Raw genomic sequence first — 18,563 nt, 5'->3', positions numbered from 1 at the left:
ATTCTCATGTTCCAATTAACTTTCCATAATTACCTAATTATCTTACATGACAGATACAATAGGTGGCTGCTGAGGAGATAGTATAGCTTAAGAGAGTGAAACTTTAGGGGCAGATGCAAAGAACACTGAGTTTCATTTCTAGCATCAACGTCTTACCACAGTAGAAAATGTTTTTTGAGGGTTGACAAGAAAATGACGTCACACGTCTCAACAACGGAGAAAAACAAAACAAAACAAAGTAGAACATATTACAACTGGTCAGATTATTAGTCACCAGATCTACATTCAACTCTCCACTGCTAGTTGAGGTAAACAAGAAAAATTAATGGAAACACTGCAAGAAATATTCATCTGCTATGACAGCAGTTCAGAGAAGACTAGGCTACAGTGCAAATGAAGCTGTTTTAGTATAAACTGGATGTCATTTTTCGAGTAACAATAAAGTATAATGACTCCTGTTTCCACATCACAGAATATAAGCAAAAACCAAATACAGTAAAGCATATTATTAATGAATCAATCAGTCACCTGCCTATATAGAAAAGATAACACCACTTAAAACAGCAGGCCAGTAAAGTAACTTATTAAATAGTTAAACAGGCAGACACATGTCTTTGGCAGACACCAATATTTGGTCGCTTTGCTATACCTGTTAGTTCAGGTTTCACGGTAGTTCTGTTTCTCAGTACCAGAGCACTGTTTATAGAGGTTCCACTAAACTGCACCCTGCTGCAGAAAGCCTATGACAAGCTACAGGAAGTCTTGACATCAAACATATGCAGGTAATTTACAGACGGTTACAACACAACACTTAATTCACCTGCTCTTCAAATTCAGTTTCACATTAAACTGAGGCAGAACCAGCAAAACAGTAGCCAAAACACTATTAATACTACATGTCTTCAACTCATATGTTGTCCATATGGTTGTGTAAATCATCCAGATTAAGTGTACAGCAACAAGTGACATCTCATACTGTTGAGGTTGCCTTTCACCAGGTTCTTAATAACATTAAACTTAAATCATACAGTACATAATATCAAAATTGAGATCATGATTTATACTGTTTTTTAATAATAATTTTATGCTGTATCTGACTTATATATCAGCATTTCCAGCTATAATGTACTGTCAAAATGAGTGCCTCGTTTTGTTGGTGAATAAAATTTGCCTTAATCCAAATGAAAAACTCATTTATTTTAAAGCACAAAGTGTTTACAAGATAGTGCTGTAAGAAAAATATATTTGCTTAATTAGGTGACACGCCTCACAATAAAACAATATATTTTAGAGATGTTAAAAATGGAGCGCCACAACTTTACAAAAAAAAGTTTCATTTACTTATACAGTTCACAATGTCTTGAATCTTATCGAAGAAATAACTGAGAACTATACTGGTATCTATCATGTACGTATTATTTTTAATACTACTTCAATATTCAATAAAAAAAAAGAAAAAAGAAAACAGAAACATAAATGTCTAGTATTAATATAATTTCAATATTCTATGAAAAAACTGAGACATTCATTTCTGGACAACAATAAATATTTCAACAAATGCCCTACCTTGTAGGATTTTCCAAAAAGTACATTTCCAATACCTAGCAAGAAAAGAGCAAATCCATTTCTCCAGTACTACTAAAATTCCTCGTAATAAGTATTCCTTATTTAATACATTAATTTCTTTAATCCCCCTTCTGGATATATAGCATTACTTCATGTTTCAACAGTAGGTCATTCCTAAAGAGGTGTAAAGAGCCCTCTGCACTGGATCCTGCCATGTCCTGGCTCGTCAAATAATAAAAATAAATAAATTCAGTACAGCGAGCCAATACACCTGTTGATAAATATTTACTTCAGTAACTAAAGTGGAAATCACATATGTATAATCTGCAGATTCTTGTAAACAGGCAGTGAGATTTCCCCAGAAGTTCACACAACTTCCTCTAAACTTCAATTATGTATGTTACTGGTTCTGGTAATTCAGCATTCGTTACTGAGATAGTTTCTTTGAAACCAGAAAGCAAAGAATTACATCCTAAATTATCAGCAACAAAATGACTTTTGCGGTTAATAATTTGCATGACAAAATAAAAACAAGAGTACTCCTGCAAGTTATTGTGTTCTGTAACTTTGAAAAAGACTTCTGTTTCAGCATGGCACATTAGTGCATTCTATATATAGCTTCAGATCTCTGTCTAACATTAAATATTTGAAGGCGAGGTTACATACAGAAGAAGATTTAAATGAGCTTTAAATCAGTCTAGGGCTAGACGTGGGACCAGTTAGTTTGCCTTGCACAGCAGTGCACTTTACCCTTAAGCACTCTATTAAAATCATTGTATTTTACAACCATATAACATGAACACAGTCATACATATCTTAAAAGAAACACTTTGACAGTGACCAAATATGTATGCAGATTTCCATCAAGAAGTAGTTTCTGGAGTATTATTCCTGTTTGTCTCTTTGTCTGTGCGTGTGTCGTAGGGGATGTATAGGTGCTCAAGCAGTTTGAGAAAGGGGCTTGTTACCAGGCACTGTAAGGCACTGGTGAGGTCACATTACTTGTAACAAATCAACTTACACAGCAAGTATAAACAAAACACCTCAAACTAAATAATAAAGAACTTCTGATTATTGTTTTAATTAAAAAGGTAAGACAATAGTCTTGCTACAGTATACCTTTAAGGCTCTGTCTTAAATGTAATCATGGCCAAACAGCCTTATGTGGTGAATAGGTAAAATAGGTATCACTTTTTAATAAATAAATCACTTTTTGATTGCCTTTAGGTACATGAAACTGTGAATTACTTGAACACTGATTCACCACACAGTTGTTTATCCCACTTAAAAGAAGGGGGGGGGGGGGGGGGGGGGGGGGGGGGGGGGGGGGGGGGGGGGGGGGGGTTGTTTGATGCATGAAAGTACTGAAGGCTTTCTACTGTATGACAGCCCCTCCAGGACAAAAGACACTGGGTAGAACCACACTTATTCATGACTGTGTAGTAGGTGCTCAAGACTGGGGTATTCCCTGCCAAAAGAAAAGTCTGACTCATTGTGGATCTGCAGTGAAAGAACTGTATTTAAAAAGATCTATACTGAATGATTTGTTGCGTTAGAAACAGCTAGCATGTACTGTTATAACTATAAAGGTCCTACAAAATGAACCCAATACAACATACAATACTCCCTCCCACAAAGTGGAAAGTACATCTGAATGGAAAGGCACAATGGGACAATACCTTAAAGTACCAGTTTTACTGAAGGAGTCACATCTATATAACAATCAACTGTTACCATATAAATTAATCTTACTACAGCATTGTCTACATTGTTGGAAATTAGCATCATACTTCATTCACTAGGTATCACTGTTTTTGCGAGCAAATACAAAACATTTCCCCTAGTACAACGGAATGTGAAAGTGATTTAAGAAGAGTGTGTGTGAAAACTGCACACAAGAAGAACAACATTGTCTGTAATAGTACTAAACAAAACAAAAACCATACAATGGCAAGGGAAGAGGGAGCAGGGCCATTCCTTGTCAATTCAACCAAAATCCAGGAAAATCCCTTCCTCCAGTAGGAAGTCATTTAATAAGCACAATAACATCCTCCAGGGTGTTCAACTCTGGACCAAAATCTGCACCCCTAGGCTAAGGGCACTTATGCAGCTGAAGGCTTTGAGGGAGCACTCTGATTGGCTAGTGACCATCTAGAAGGGGTGGTGAACCACTGCACAAACTTGTAAATTTTGTAAGAGCAATAACAAGACACTGGGATGTTCAAAAACAGCTTAATATGCATGTGCAGTCCTTTAGCCATCTCATATGTACATGTATCTCCCTGAATCACACTCATTAAGTTTATCTCTTAGCTTACAGTAACCTCACTTTGGCTGTACATTTATGTGTGTTCTAGCCACATCCTGTGCTGTGCGGTAAAACACACATCTGTGTTTGTTGTTCTCATGTTCAAGTTCCACAGGACATACATTAAATGGTTACATGCCTGCAACAGCATATGTGGGTGTATATAAAGATTAGAAAGATATCAAGAAAGGTTAGCGTCTCTTCTGCAGAACAGAGGTAGCAGCAATATTTGCTACAGTGTCAATTGTAGTAGAACTGTGTATAGTTATATAACTTTATATAAATTCCTACATGTCATTTCTTTTGTTGTAACATCTCAAATCAGGATCAGAACATCAAACAGAAAGCTGTTTGATTGAGAAAAATTTCAGTATCATTAAAAAAATCACTTTACTCAAGAAAAGAAAATTGTAATCTGTGTGGTTCAAGCAATTCACGGTGATTCCCCAATACTATAGAATGCTCTACTAGAACACAGTCGTGACTTATTCCAGCAGGGTAGTGCTGTAGAATGCTCTCCGAGAACACAGTCGTGACTTGTTCCAGCAGTGTAGTGCTGTAGAATGCTCTCCTAGAACACAGTCGTGACTTATTCCAGCGGGTAGTGCTGTAGAATACTCTCCTAGAACACAGTCATGACTTATTCCAGCGGGTAGTGCTGTAGAATGCTCTACTAGAACACAGTCGTGACTTGTTCCAGCAGGGCAGTGCTGTAGAATGCTCTACTAGAACACAGTCGTGACTTATTCCAGCGGGTAGTGCTGTAGAATCCTCTCCTAGAACACAGCCGTGACTTATTCCAGTAGGATATAGTTCTAACAAATTGATTCTTAAGCACACATATTCTAGAGGATAGCCCCTAACCATTAATGCCAATTCTACTCCAGCAATGAACATGCAAGCACAAACACATTTCTTACATGCACCTTCTCCAATTCAAAACACATGACATTTCATTTTTGAGCTTGTCATAATAGTTGCTTTGTGTGATAAGAAAATTCCAGTTGCCACAATATTTTTGGAAGCACCCAAACTACACCCAAGCTGTATTTCTATGAAACAGCAAATAAAGAAATAAAAGCAACATCACAAAACATGCACAGTAACAATCTTGCAGATTAATCACACTTCTCCTATGCTTTTTATACATATACCAGATTTTATCACACTTTATCATGTTTTCATTTCTATGATGTTCCTCACTTTATCTATGCAAACTTAAAATGGAAGACAACTAAACAACCAGTATTCCAGTTTAATTAGCCACGCCTGTGCCTGTGTCTCATATGATTTGTCTAAAGTTCCAGTGTGACAAATTTAGGCTAAATTGGCTCCAACGTGTATTTGTTACTGTATTTCCATTCAGTTCCAACTAGCAATGTTTAACAAAAGCTGCCCAGATAGTGCATTGCTTGTCTACATATTATACCGGTAGAAAATGTTGCTCCTATAATAAGAATGGCATTTCTCACTAACCACATTTCCAGTGGTGATCACAGCTGCTAAGCAGAGTCAGCATTGAACGGATTTAAAGGAGGGAGCATACGCTATATAATCTTAAACACCCCCTCCCCTCCCCTCCCCTTCAACCAAATCTTACAAGCCCATCTCTTGGGAAATACGTGGGGTTGTTATTGAACGCCCTAGTTACCACCCCCACCACAGATATTGAAATAAAAAAATCAAACAAATGACACAAGTTGTCTCAAAACAGTATCGTTAGTTATTTTCCATTTGTATTAAGTTGCAACCACTAAATGGAACTCGGCACCCATTCAACAGAAACACACAACTGACTACGTTGTTTTGTTATCCATTCATGTTTTTCAGGAGAAAAAAAAATTGCGTAACAGTCGGTACAGTATGTACACTATTGTACAGTAACACTGGTTTCACACTTGTTGGTCCAAGGTGAAAAAATAATAATAATAATAATAATACAAAATTTAAAAATTTAAAAAATGAAAACAGCGTATGTGGTTTTCCAGGTAAAAATTACACTCGAAAAACCATATAAGCCATGCATTAAAAAACAGTTTTTTTCAAACACTCTGGTTCTCGGGTGTGCTTGCCAACACCACGGAATATACCGTAAATCTGAAGCTCTGGACAATAGAATTTGCAGTTCATCCATGAACTATTTTTTTTAACCCAAGCCATTACGGCGCTGCAAAAACAGTGCAAAATGCATGTGAAGCAGAAGAGCTGTACTTACCTTTGTGTTGTCATAAATTTAAAGGGCCTGTTGTTTTACACTACAAACTACCAGTTGACGTTCAAAAGGAACAACGTGTAGTAGTCACAGTCGTGTTGTTTACAAAGTTACTGCCAGTGTGTGATTGGCCCGGCCCCTGCAAGGTAGTGGCAACGCCCCGAATTTGAGACTTTATTGAACTTTCAACACACTGCGCTAAAGAACACGTACGCTAGGTGGAGACTCAAAGCTACTGAACCAATTCAAAACCACTATGAGAAAATGTTCAGCAATTGTTCACGGTCGCAGAGAAATGGATATAGTACCGGTGGGCTACATACAACATATGCAATTCTAGATTGTAAATAACCTTTAATCTCTTTATTTTTGAAACAGGTAATTGTGGACTTTAGTGCTTCGTTACAAATATAGCTCCATAAAAGAAGAATAATAATTGATAGCTACGTTTCAGCTTTCTCCCTCTTCAGATAAGCATGGCAGAAATAGCCAGGCAGGCTGATATTATTTAAATTTGAAAGTTTGGAAGTTGCACAGTGACTGACAGATGGATGTCCTAAGAACACTGTTACATAGACAGTGGTGGGATATAGAGACGTCAAACTATGTCAATTAATGGTACGAGACTAAAAACTCACATTAGTGCAGTTAGGTAATTCACATTAGTCTCGGAGCTGGAGGTACAGCAACATCCCTCCTGTAGGTTTCAGTAGGCGGGGACTCGAATCTGTTTTAGTGTTTCAAACGTCACCATGCTCTTATTGGCCTATTTCTTGTGACGTGAATGCGGAAACAGAAAATAACAAGTGGGTTGTAGAAGTGGAGAAATAGAAACTTATTATGCGATCAAAATTCCTCCAAATTCAGTGCAACCTTATCAGTTAATTGCAGTGCAGTACCAGGAAGTCGTCACGGAAGCATAGAGACACACAGAACACTGCATATGAACATAAGGTAAATCATGGTTTCACGCACTTTCTATTGGTATTAAGCAGCTGTTTATGTCAGTGTACTCGCTACATGGAATACTGTGTCGTTTTGTATTAGTTTTTTTAGATGAAGGTAGTCAGATAGTTTACTTTTTAAATACAAACCCTGCTGTATTTATACCAGTACAGTAACTAGGAATATGTTAGTAATGATGTCAGTCAGATCTCATGCAAAATAGCCTACACCATACACTTTTGCAATAGTTTTTAGACAAAGAGATACCTTTTATTGGACTAACTGAATAATAATTATTCACATGCTTTCAAGACCTCAAAGGTCTCATCTTCAGGTGAAAGTAGGAAAGTGAGATTCATGTTTACATTCAAAGGTTGCATCAGAACAAAAATAACCAATTTTGAATCACTACAATTCTAATGTAAGGAAAAAAGCTGCTTGTCATACAGAGACATATATATATATATATATATATATATATATATATATATATATATATATATATATATATATAAAGTTTTTTAAAAAATGTCATTTTATTTAATCTTTTATTTTCATGACGTTTCAGGCAAAAGCACCACTTCAGCTGTTTAAAAAGAAAAGTAAACACAGTGCAGTAAACTTGTTGTTGTTCAAGAATTGTAATTATACAAAAATTCTGTGGATGGTGCCCTGATTATTAGAATAGAATGTTCATTCCCAGAGGTTCCAAAGTTCCCAGTTTGAAGATAAACTGTTGTTCCTTTTGTTTCCGAGCAACATTTGTTCCATAGCACTGATTGATCACACAGACTGTGATGTCTTCAGCAGTGTGATCATCACTGTTGAAGTGATGAGCTACTGGAAATGCAGTGGTGTTAATGCGAATGCTTCTTAAATGTTCTACAAACCGGTCTGCTAAATGCCTTTTAGTTTCCCCAATATACAGTTTGTTGCATTTCTTGCAGATAATGCAGTAGACTATCCATTTAGATGTACATGTAATATGTTCATGATTGTTGAATGAAGATTTAATGCCTCTAATCTCTGTGTCAGAATGAATGTATGTACAGGTATTACATCGTGGTCTATTACATGGATATGTACCTTTGAAAGGTTCCCCAGAAGGATGAATAGCACTGTGTACCACATATTCTCTTATATTCTTGTCTCTTCTATGTGACATCAAGGGGGGAGTCTTGAAAATAGGCACTGTAGATGGGTCTTGTTGTAAAATTGTAAAGTTTCTTTGCACAATTGCCTGTGTCTTTTTGTTGGTAGGGTGGTAAGTGAGGACCAGAGGGATTCTATCATCTGTGTGTTGTATATTGTTATTATATAACGCATTTGTTCTAGTTATATTTGAAATGCAAGATTTAGCTTTAGTGGTGATCATGTCCAGAAAGCCACAATTTCCAAAAACCAACCACATTTCTTTGCTTTTGGTGAAGAAATCTTGATCGTCGCTGCAAATACGTCAGAGTCTTAGCAGTTGTGAGTAGGGAATCAAGTCACGGCAAGCCTCAAGGTGTCTTTTTGTTGGTAGGGTGGTAAGTGAGGACCAGAGGGATTCTATCATCTGTGTGTTGTATATTGTTATTATATAACGCATTTGTTCTAGTTATATTTGAAATGCAAGATTTAGCTTTAGTGGTGATCTTGTCCAGAAAGCCACAATTTCCAAAAACCAACCACATTTCCTTGCGTTTGGTGAAGAAATCTTGATCGTCGCTGCAAATACGTCAGAGTCTTAACAGTTGTGAGTAGGGAATCAAGTCACGGCAAGCCTCAAGGTGTGAGGCGTCATACTGCAGATACGAATGCAAATCAGTTGTTTTGTAGTAGATAGTGGTGTTAATGGTGGAATTCAAATTCTCTTTCCTACTTTCACCTGAAGAAGATACCTTTGAGGTCTTGAAAGGTTGTGAATAATTATTATTTAGTTAGTCCAATAAAAGGTATCACATTTCCTTTTCTTTGTCTATTATATCTGGACTAATACGGCTACCATTTCATCTATCAATGATAATAGTTTCTAAAATAGTTTGTTAAACCTAGTATTAGACACTCAGTAACGTTATGTATTTCAAGATAAACCTTCTGGTGTAGGTTATAAAGTATCACATAACAATCTGATATGTGACAGTTGCATTGAATAAATTACAGCAGTCTTGATCCAGCTGTACTGTACCAGATAATCTTACATAATTTGAGTTGCTAAAGGGGTAAACATCGTTGTTCCTGTCCAAACATGTTTGTACATCAGATTTTTGTTTAAAATCTCAGCAGCAGCTTTCTCATGATTTGGAACTCAGATGGTTTAGAATTGTTGTGAAACATAAATTCTAATGTAAAGGGCTAACATTACTTACACAATTATTTACCTAGTCAGTCAGCTTTGATCACATCATCTCAAATCTAATCATAACTCCTAAATACGATAGGGCCATCAATCAATTAAAAACCTAAACTAGACAATTAATTTCTGTTTTATATCAGACCATGTCAGAATGGCAGGGTTTGAAGAGGTTGAACATATGGAGGTTGCTATGGACACCTCAGATACACCATGGTGTTGGTTTTATTTGGCTGAGTGTGGCGTATGGCATATGTTTGAGGTAAGTCTACTATAAATACAATTTGACTTTGCATCTCATTATGAAATATATATTAAATACAACTTTGAGATGATAATTTGAACTTCTTTTTTTAATCTTTAAAGCTGGGTTCAAACTGCCAGTGTTCTGTGAGCAGTGAAGAAATTGAAAGGAGTTACAGAATGAATGAACGAGGCATGGCATTCACTACTGCTAAATATAACTACATGTTAGACTTTTCAGGTATTTCTGCTTTGTTTTGTTATTTTTATTTATTTAAATATAAACAAGGAAAATAACGCTTACCATTTTTTTTTCAGTGGTATTTTAAGTTAGGCAGGGTGGTAAAACACATACAAACGCCAAAACCTTTTTAGAAAAATGTAAGAGATATTTAATGAATAAAAAACTATACTGTATAATGCATCTAATTAGACTTTATATAAAGCATGAGTTAAAGTTGTGTTACATGGATCCAGTTTCTTATACAGTAATAGTGAAACGTGAATGTACAGGTAACTAAAGGGACTGAACATTTGAAATTATGTTTTAAAGATTAACTGTAATCTGCACAAATTAATTTGCTAACATTAAAGCACTTGAAACATGATTAAAAAATAATGTAAGGTAAAAGCGGATGTTTTTGTTACCTATAAATTACACGATACAAAACAAAGCATCCCTTGTTTGCCATCTGACAGAACATGATCAGCACAAGTAAAACCACTGATATTTTACATTTGTCTTAAATTTCAATGCAGAAATTCATTGCTGTTGGTACTCAGTAGTTTAGATGAGGGCTAAAGATGGAAAGGTTGCTTTTCTGGTTGTGAAATTAACACATTATATAACAGACCCCATTTAGTACCTGCCTACAAAACCATTTTTTAAATAATCTGTCTGATTTACTAGTATATGCATGCCTTTAATAGGCAATATCATATATCCAGTTGAAGGTTCTCTGTTAAATCAGACAACCACACCCTGTTGAATACCTGCACCACACATCAGTTATCTGAATTTGTGCCTCTTTGCTAAATGCATTTCACACATTAAAAAAAAAAAATAGAGAAACAACAAATATTTACTATAATGCCTGACTTACAGTATGGGAGCGCCTGTATGTTATAGTTCTGTATGTCTGGACCCTCTTTTAAAAAAAAAATGTTGTCTTTTTTCTTATCCAAGAGATGAAACAAATCAACTTGTCAACTGGAAAACAGCGTCCGATCAAACGTGCTCCTTATTGCATAACAGCTTTCAGGTAGGCATGGTAGTTTCAAGGTACCTGATTCCACAGCCACATTATTGTCTTCTGACTATGTGCTGTTGTATATAACAACTGCTGCCAATTATCAAAGGAAAATGAAGTTGATCATGCCAGTACTACTTGCATTGGGTTAGGTATTACAAAACATGGATAGAATGAGATCACGTGACCTTACCGCTGGGATGGCTGCTTGCTGATAGAGCTCCTGTTGCTACTTCGCTATATAATTTATAATTGAACAATTTAAGCTCTTTATGTTATTTTTTTATTCTTTTTTATGTGAAAATTGTTGACAACAGAAAGACGAAATCAATCTGTGCAACGCTCGAATTGATGCTATGCAGGATAAGATGGCATTCCTTGAGGACAGATATAGTCGCTGTAGTTTCAGACTGGTGAGGCTTCCTGAAGGAGCTGACGACGATGACTTCATCCACTTTCTTCAGCAGAAAATTTGGCATTAGTGTCCGACCCTGAAGTCCTCTGATGTCCACCCTTTTCTGGACTTAAATAGAGCACATGGCGTATATGTCTCTCTCTCTCGCTCTCTCTCTTTCTATATATATATATATATATATATATATATATATATATATATATATATATATATATATATATATATATATATATATATATAATTATGCCTATATTAGTCTTACACCCCCTTGAACTTTTTTCACATTTTGTGTGTCAGTGCCTCAGAGTTTCATGCATGTTAAGGGAAAAAAAGTTATATATTAAAAATACAAAACTGAAAGATCATAATTAGATAAGTCTCCACCCCCCTGAGTTAACACGTGGTGGAAGCACCTTTGGCAGCAATTACAGCTGGGAGTCTGTTGGGATAGGTCTTTACAAACTTTGCACACCTAGATTTGGCCATTCTTCTTTACAAAACTGTTCAAGCTCTGTTAAGTTCCTTGGGAAGCATTGATGGACAGCAATCTTCAAGTCATGCCACAAATTTTCGATTGGATTTAGGTCGGGGCTCTGCCTGGGCCACTCAAGGACATTTACCTTTTTGTTCCTTAGCCTCTCCAGTGTAGCTTTGGCTGTGTGCTTTGGGTCGTTGTCATGCTGAAAGGTGAACTTCCGTCCGAGTTTCAGCTTTCTTGCAGACGGCAGCAGGTTTTCCTCAAGGACTTTTCTGTACTTTACTCCAATCATTTTCCCTTCTATCCTAACAAGTGCCCCAGTCCCTGTCGATCACAAGCATCCCCATAACATGATGCTGCCACCACCATGCTTCACAGTAGGGAAGGTGTTCTTTGGGTGATGTGTTGTGTTGGGTTTATGCCAAACATAACGCTTTGCATTTAGGCCAAAAAGTTACATTTTATTTTGCCACATAGCTACAGAATCTCATGAGTGTTTTTTTGCATACTTCAAATTGGACTAAAGGTGGGTTTTCTTGAGTAATGGCTTCCTTCTTGCCACCCTACCATACAGGCCAGATTTGTGGAGTGCTTGGGATATTGTTGTCACATGCACAGTTTGACCAGTCTTGGCCATAAAAGCCTGTAGTTCTTGCAAAGTTGCCATTGGCCTCTTGGTAGCCTCTCTGATCAGTCTCCTTCTTGCTCGGTCATCCAGTTTGGAGGGACAGTCTGATCCAGGCAGGGTTTTGGTGGTGCAGTACACCTTCCACTTCTTAATAATTATCTTGACCGTGCTCCAAGGGATATTCAAGGCCTTTTGATATTTTTTTTAACCTTTCAATAACTTTGTCCCGGAGTTCTTTTGAAAGCGCCTTGGTGCTCATGGTTGAGTCTTTGAGTCCAGCAGAGGGAACCTACAGGAACTGCTGAATTTATCCTGAAATCATGTGAATTGCTACAATTGAACATAAGTGGAGGCCACTTAACTTGGTGTGTGATTTTGAAGGCGATTGGTTATACCTGAGCTAATTTAGGATTGCTATTACAAGGGGGGTGGACACTTATCCAACCAAGCTATTTTGATTGTTATTTTTAATTAATTTTCGACAAATTTTTCACCTATTTTTACATTGGTGTCATCAGGTGTGGGTAGATGTCCTAGTTTCAGTGTGGGAAATCTGCACTATTTCTTTACACAGTTGCATTGTCTCCTAATGCTGTTAGCCATTCCATTGTGGTATACTCAAGTACTATTTTTTCACATATTCCTACTAGACTTTAATTTCAGAAAGTAAATCATTTTTTTACAGCTAGATACCTAGTTCCCTATGTATGCTTTAAGTTGCATAGATTTGCTTACATTTTTTTCTCTTTGTTTTAACATATAGATTGATCAGCGAGGATCAAGCCACGCCAGTTCCTCCATATTGGGAGACAGTTAATACAGAGGAACCTTATCAGGTAAGATAATAGGGACAGTGTTATTGTATCGAACTAGTCGTATATTAACGAAAGCTTTAATAGCAAGTGATTTTCAAACCTAAAGCGTTAAATCAATCGGTTAATACTTTGAGCCAGTGAGGTCGTTAGTGAATGCATTTCTTGTTAAAAAGCTTAATTGTCGCAGGCCATGTACATCACTTCCTGTCTCAATGACTAAATAAGGACAACTTATTAAGCAAAATGCATGTTATGTCATGCAGAATGTACATTTTATTTAGATAATTTCACATATAAAATGCTGATTTACGATTATCTGCCGTGTGGGTAAAATCGGACGGCACAGATTAAAAAAAAAAAAAAAAAAAAAAAAAATACTAGTTTTTATTTATATTTTGGATAGGTGGGGGAGCCATTTATGTATATTGATAGATAATAGCACTACACACTGTTTATAATATATGCATACAAATGGGTGAAGGTGAACATGTACACTGTACATAAGCCATAGTTTCACCAGCAAATCTAAATCTATGTTTAGTCTAATGTAGCTATACATTTGCCTGTTGGGACTGTTAGTGTAATGTACTTTATCCTAAATGAGTGGACAGCCAGTCAGTCAATCTTGATTTTATATAGCACCTTTGATATTGGACCACCATCGCAACGCACTTTACAAGATAGATTGCTTCTATTAAATACATCTTGGTATATTGCAGGCTGCATCTTGGTGTGTTTAGGCATGATATTAAGCTGAGAAAATAATTGATTTATTAATGTTAATAGGTAAATTGGAATTGTTCCCATTTAATGCTCATAAAGGTAATCTCTTTCAGTTAATCTGTTTGCAGGAAGATAGCAATGAATACAAGGAAGTGGCTAGACTTTTTAAAAACACAATGCACGTCTGCATTACAGCAATCAAGAGAATTCAAAACTTAGACTTATGGGAATTCTTCTGCAGGTAAGCTTTAATTAGCAAATAACTACAAGGTGCATTAAAGGTATGAGGTATGTAACAGTCAAGGTTGTTTTTTGTTTTTTTTACATTTTTTTTTTTTTTACAAACATTATAAAATAAATGGTTGTCTCCAAGTACTATTGTGTATGTACAAGTGTGTGTGTGTGTGTGTGTGTGTGTGTGTGTGTGTGTGTATATATATATATATATATATATATATATATATATATATATATATATATATATATATATATATATATATTTTTTTTTTTTTAATAATAAATTGAATTGTGCCAGTGAAATTCTCATCCAGCATGAATACTGAACCAGCTTGCTTATTACACAACAAACAAACTTTGCCATAAAGTTGTAAAATGCAGCACATGTGTCTAGTGGAAAATCTGCTGCTGTTTAAAATACATGGTCTAGTGTTTAGACCATAAGTGGAAACTGTACTCACTGCATTGGTTGCTTTGAGGGAATACATTTCAAGTTATGTTAGCCATAACTAGTACTTCAAGATAGTATTACTGGGGCATTTGTTCAGTATTTATATTACCAGAACTATTGTTTATTTATTTTGGAAAAAAAATACATGAAAATAAGCGTCCTCTTGGATCTTTTTAAAGGAAAAAGGCCCAGCTGAAAAGGAGAAACCAAGGTGCAGAAATTGAAGAAAAAATGCTGTTTCATGGCACCAGTCATGAGAACATAGAAGCAATTTGCACAAATAACTTTGACTGTAGATTAAACGGTGGCCACGGAACAGTGTTTGGAAAAGGTGGGTTGTTAATCGTCTTCTAATTATATTGTAGAAGATTACTTTGCAGCCAATGAAGTGGGGCTTCATGGCTCACCTCAACAGGACCTCAGTAGGATTTAGGAGCATGATGTCTGTCCGTTTTATATATAAAGTAAATTGTATACTGGAATTTGCACTAAATGTCACTGGCACCTAACAAACACTGATCACCTTCGCTATGTATGTGTTAAACAATTTGGACTGCAAAGCCTCTATGGGGTACAATTGGGTGCATTTGAGACTATGCCATTTATTGCCAGTGGTACATAATTGTGTGGAAATAAATCTAAGACCTCATTATTTGCTGGATGATGCTTACTCGCTTCCCTTCTGAAGCATGTCATTTCAGGGACCTTGTAAATCTTAATGGAAACAATATAACAGTACTGCAGTATGCCTGGAACACCAAAACCTGTGTAGGTACCATCAGCAACTCACAAACAGCATCAGCAGTGAGAAGTGTTTGTAACTTTTATAGCACTTTGAGTGGTAAAGATAGCTCAGAGAACTGTACACTGTACTGAACACAAAACTGGTGTTATAAAACACAGGCCGAAAAAGTTGCTGAGACCATAGAAAACTGTGAACAATAAAAAATACAAAAATACACTGAAACATTAAAATACACCTCTGTATTGCTTCCAAGAAGCAATAACACACATTGGGAATATATAATTTTCTACCATTCCATCTCCATCGTGAAGGTCATTCACTGTTGGCTGGTTCAAGACTACACAAATGTATTTGTGTTCAATTTGAACACTTGGTAGTTAGAATAAGAACATAAGAAGGTTTTGAAACGAGAGGAGGCCATTCGGCCCATCTTGCTCATTTGGTTGTTAGTAGCTTCTTGATCCCAGAATTTCATCAAGCAGCTTCTTGAAGGATCCCAGGGTGTCAGCTTCAGCAACATTACTGTCAGCTTCAACATTACAGTCATAAGGACAAAACGGTTTGGTGTCTCATTGAGGACCTCAGCATAACAGTTTGACATAATTAATCTTGTCCCCTTTCACATTGGCACTCCTACCTGGGTCCCAGTCCGGTTTCTGGCTACTCGGGTCACAATCCCGTGTAGTGTGAAACCATGTACCTGGGTCGTACCCAGGTTGACCCGGGTCGTAGCGACCCGCCTTAGGATGTGGGTCGACATGCTTTGACCCAGGTCAAGCAAGAAGGATTTTAAAATGACACTTCCGCAAGGAACATTACTATTTTTCTGTTTAGCCATATTTTTGTTGATTGAGACACACCATGAGCTAGACTGCAGCAGAGATAAAGAAAAGTTTGCTCTAATCAACATTTGGGCCGACGGGTCAATCCCGAGAAGCTTGGATGGAAGCGTCTGTAACACGCTGCTTCTGGGGCATTGATATGCACATTATGTATTTGCTTTTGATCAACCCAGCCTTTTTAAAAGCAGTGTGAAATTGCGTACCTGACCCGCATGACACCTGGTCCCGACCCAGGTAGAGCATGCCAGTGTGAAAGGGGCTTAAGAATGGTATGACTATCTTTTCTTGATGTTGCACTGTTAGATGTTAGATGATATCCATCACACAAATTATCTAAACTATGCCATTTCTTCTTATAAGTTGAAGAGACCCACTGTACTTGTTCTTTTTTTTTAGGAGCCTATTTTGCAAGAGATGCAGTGTACGCTGCAAAGTTCTGCAAAACAAGTGAAAACCATGGACTAATCCTGAAAAAACATGATGTTGCACCTAATGTGTTTCAGGCTCAACCTCACTTTAAGTCACTGTTCCTCGTTCGGGTACTTGTGGGCAGTTACACACTTGGAAAGAGCCATTACTGTAGACCTCCCTCGAAAGACATGAGTTACGTGAACTTCTATGACAGCTGTGTGGATGATATTAACAATCCAAAAATTTTTGTGGTCTTTGATAACAACCAGATATATCCAGAATACTTGATAGAGTTTACCTAATTGCAGAGTACTGTATGTTGTTATTCATAGACTTAAATTTACTGGGACTTTTAAAACAGTTTTCCCAACACTGGAAAACATTTTTTTTTTTTTTTTTAATGGAAAACAGAATGGCCAATAGACACAATTAGAATTTTGCTGAAGTTTAATTTTCTAAAGGCATATATGGAATAGTTTCTTTAAATTAAATGTTTAATATTATGATTTTGTTAAGTGCTTCTGGAATATTTTATTGATGCAGCAAATTATTGATTAGTTATTCATATTATTTATTTGTACTTTGTAATTTTTTTCACTAATTTAGTGTGTGTTCAAGCAAGGAACTCATTGGAACAATATTCCAACTCAGGTAAGTGCGTCGTCTTCCGACCCTAAGTTTGACTTTAAATGAATCAGTACCAGTAAATCACAGAATATAAGGCTTTGGAATTTGATGAAATGGTTATGTACTGCGATTAACCCAACGTCATACGGTTGTCTTGTTTTTGTACATATATTTCAAACCACCAAAAATGGTGAAAATTGTTTTTTTTTTTGTTTGTTTTTTAAAATCAAAACCCATGGGTTTTGCTTCTAACGCAGTCAGAAATTGTACTGTTGACAGGCGCTGGCACAAATCACACACTGTGACAACAAAATTTACTTTTTACAATTATGTTAAAAACACGACTTCCAGAGATTAGGGGGTGAACTATGCATCAACAACTGCTGCTGCAGAGTCACTTACAACAGGACCTCAGTTTTACATCTCACCCAACTGACAGAGCACAAGGAGGTTAAGTGACTTGCTCATAGTCACACACAGTGAGTCGGTGGCTGAGCCAGGATTTGAACCGAGGACCTTCTGGTAGCAAGCCTTTTTTTTTAACCATTGGACCACGAAGCCTACCTGCTTGCTATTGTAAATACTTAGAAGCCCTTTTTACCATAACAGTGTATTATTATTGACCATTCTTATTCGAAGCATTAATTAATTTTAGGAGATGAAATGCAGTTGGAAATGTACATGTGATGGATATAGGTCATGGTGAACTGTTTTTTGAAGTTACTGATGGCTCTAGCTTTGTAATTACAAATGTCACTGACATGCTTGTTTATGCATCGAAAGCGGGCACTGGGTCAACAGTAGCTCAGAAGAACCAGAAATCAAACCAGAGCCATGCTGCAATGAGAACACTTATACCTGACCACTGCCTGACTCATGAGGCAATCTGACAAACACTGTACTCTGCAGACACAAGGAGGCGATATTACACAAAATGAGCATAAAGACCTTTATTAGCTCGCTAAAGAACCATAATTGCTAAGAACAGCAAAGTGCATTGAACAGTACACACTATTGATCTGCCTTTTTATAATATACACCACTCCGCCCCAATTTCCTATCCTCACTATTGTACATTATGTAAAATCCATTTAAATCTTGTAATCTTAATTCCAGTGTGAAGTTGGCTGTAGTGCATTCTCTTTGCTGTAGCTTAATCCTTTAACCACTAATAACCAATGAACACTACAAAAAGGCACCTGGGACCTGCAGTTCAGATGTCAAATTACTTTAGAAATAGTTTTTTTGGTTATATTTTGGGTTTACAGTCAAATACATTTGAAAGACATATTTCTAATGATTTTTAAAGCCTGGGCTTTAGGATTTGGATTA

General features: G+C 36.5%; 2 protein-coding genes across 4 annotated transcripts in view; one reads left to right on the top strand and one right to left on the bottom strand.

Moving 5' to 3' along the window:
* LOC121320013 (G1/S-specific cyclin-D2-like) overlaps positions 1–6,171 on the bottom strand; it is a 197,966-nt gene extending 191,795 nt beyond the window's left edge. The window contains exon 1 of the mRNA XM_041258119.1: positions 6,090–6,171. The gene's annotated coding sequence lies outside the window, so the exon portion shown is untranslated. The remainder of the gene's footprint in view (positions 1–6,089) is intronic.
* Positions 6,172–6,878: 707 nt separating this feature from the next.
* LOC121320012 (protein mono-ADP-ribosyltransferase PARP11-like) lies at positions 6,879–17,662 on the top strand. 3 transcript variants are annotated; one of them, XM_041258113.1, is made up of 8 exons: positions 6,879–7,040; positions 9,510–9,628; positions 9,733–9,850; positions 10,796–10,871; positions 13,144–13,216; positions 14,047–14,159; positions 14,786–14,937; positions 16,590–17,662. In XM_041258113.1, the coding sequence occupies exons 2-8, from the start codon at positions 9,521–9,523 to the stop codon at positions 16,904–16,906; spliced, it is 957 nt and encodes a 318-aa protein (XP_041114047.1). In that variant the 5' UTR covers positions 6,879–7,040; positions 9,510–9,520; the 3' UTR covers positions 16,907–17,662. The 3 variants fall into 3 exon arrangements, with proteins under 3 accessions (XP_041114047.1, XP_041114046.1, XP_041114049.1); XM_041258112.1 differs by having other exon boundaries at positions 14,032–14,159; XM_041258115.1 differs by lacking the exon at positions 9,510–9,628 and having other exon boundaries at positions 14,032–14,159.
* The last annotated feature ends 901 nt before the right edge of the window (positions 17,663–18,563 follow it).

Source organism: Polyodon spathula, chromosome 8, assembly GCF_017654505.1.
Source record: "Polyodon spathula isolate WHYD16114869_AA chromosome 8, ASM1765450v1, whole genome shotgun sequence".
NCBI lineage: Eukaryota > Metazoa > Chordata > Actinopteri > Acipenseriformes > Polyodontidae > Polyodon > Polyodon spathula.
The sequence above is the reverse complement of the archived record's forward strand: the minus strand, read 5'-3'. Positions and strand labels throughout refer to the sequence as shown.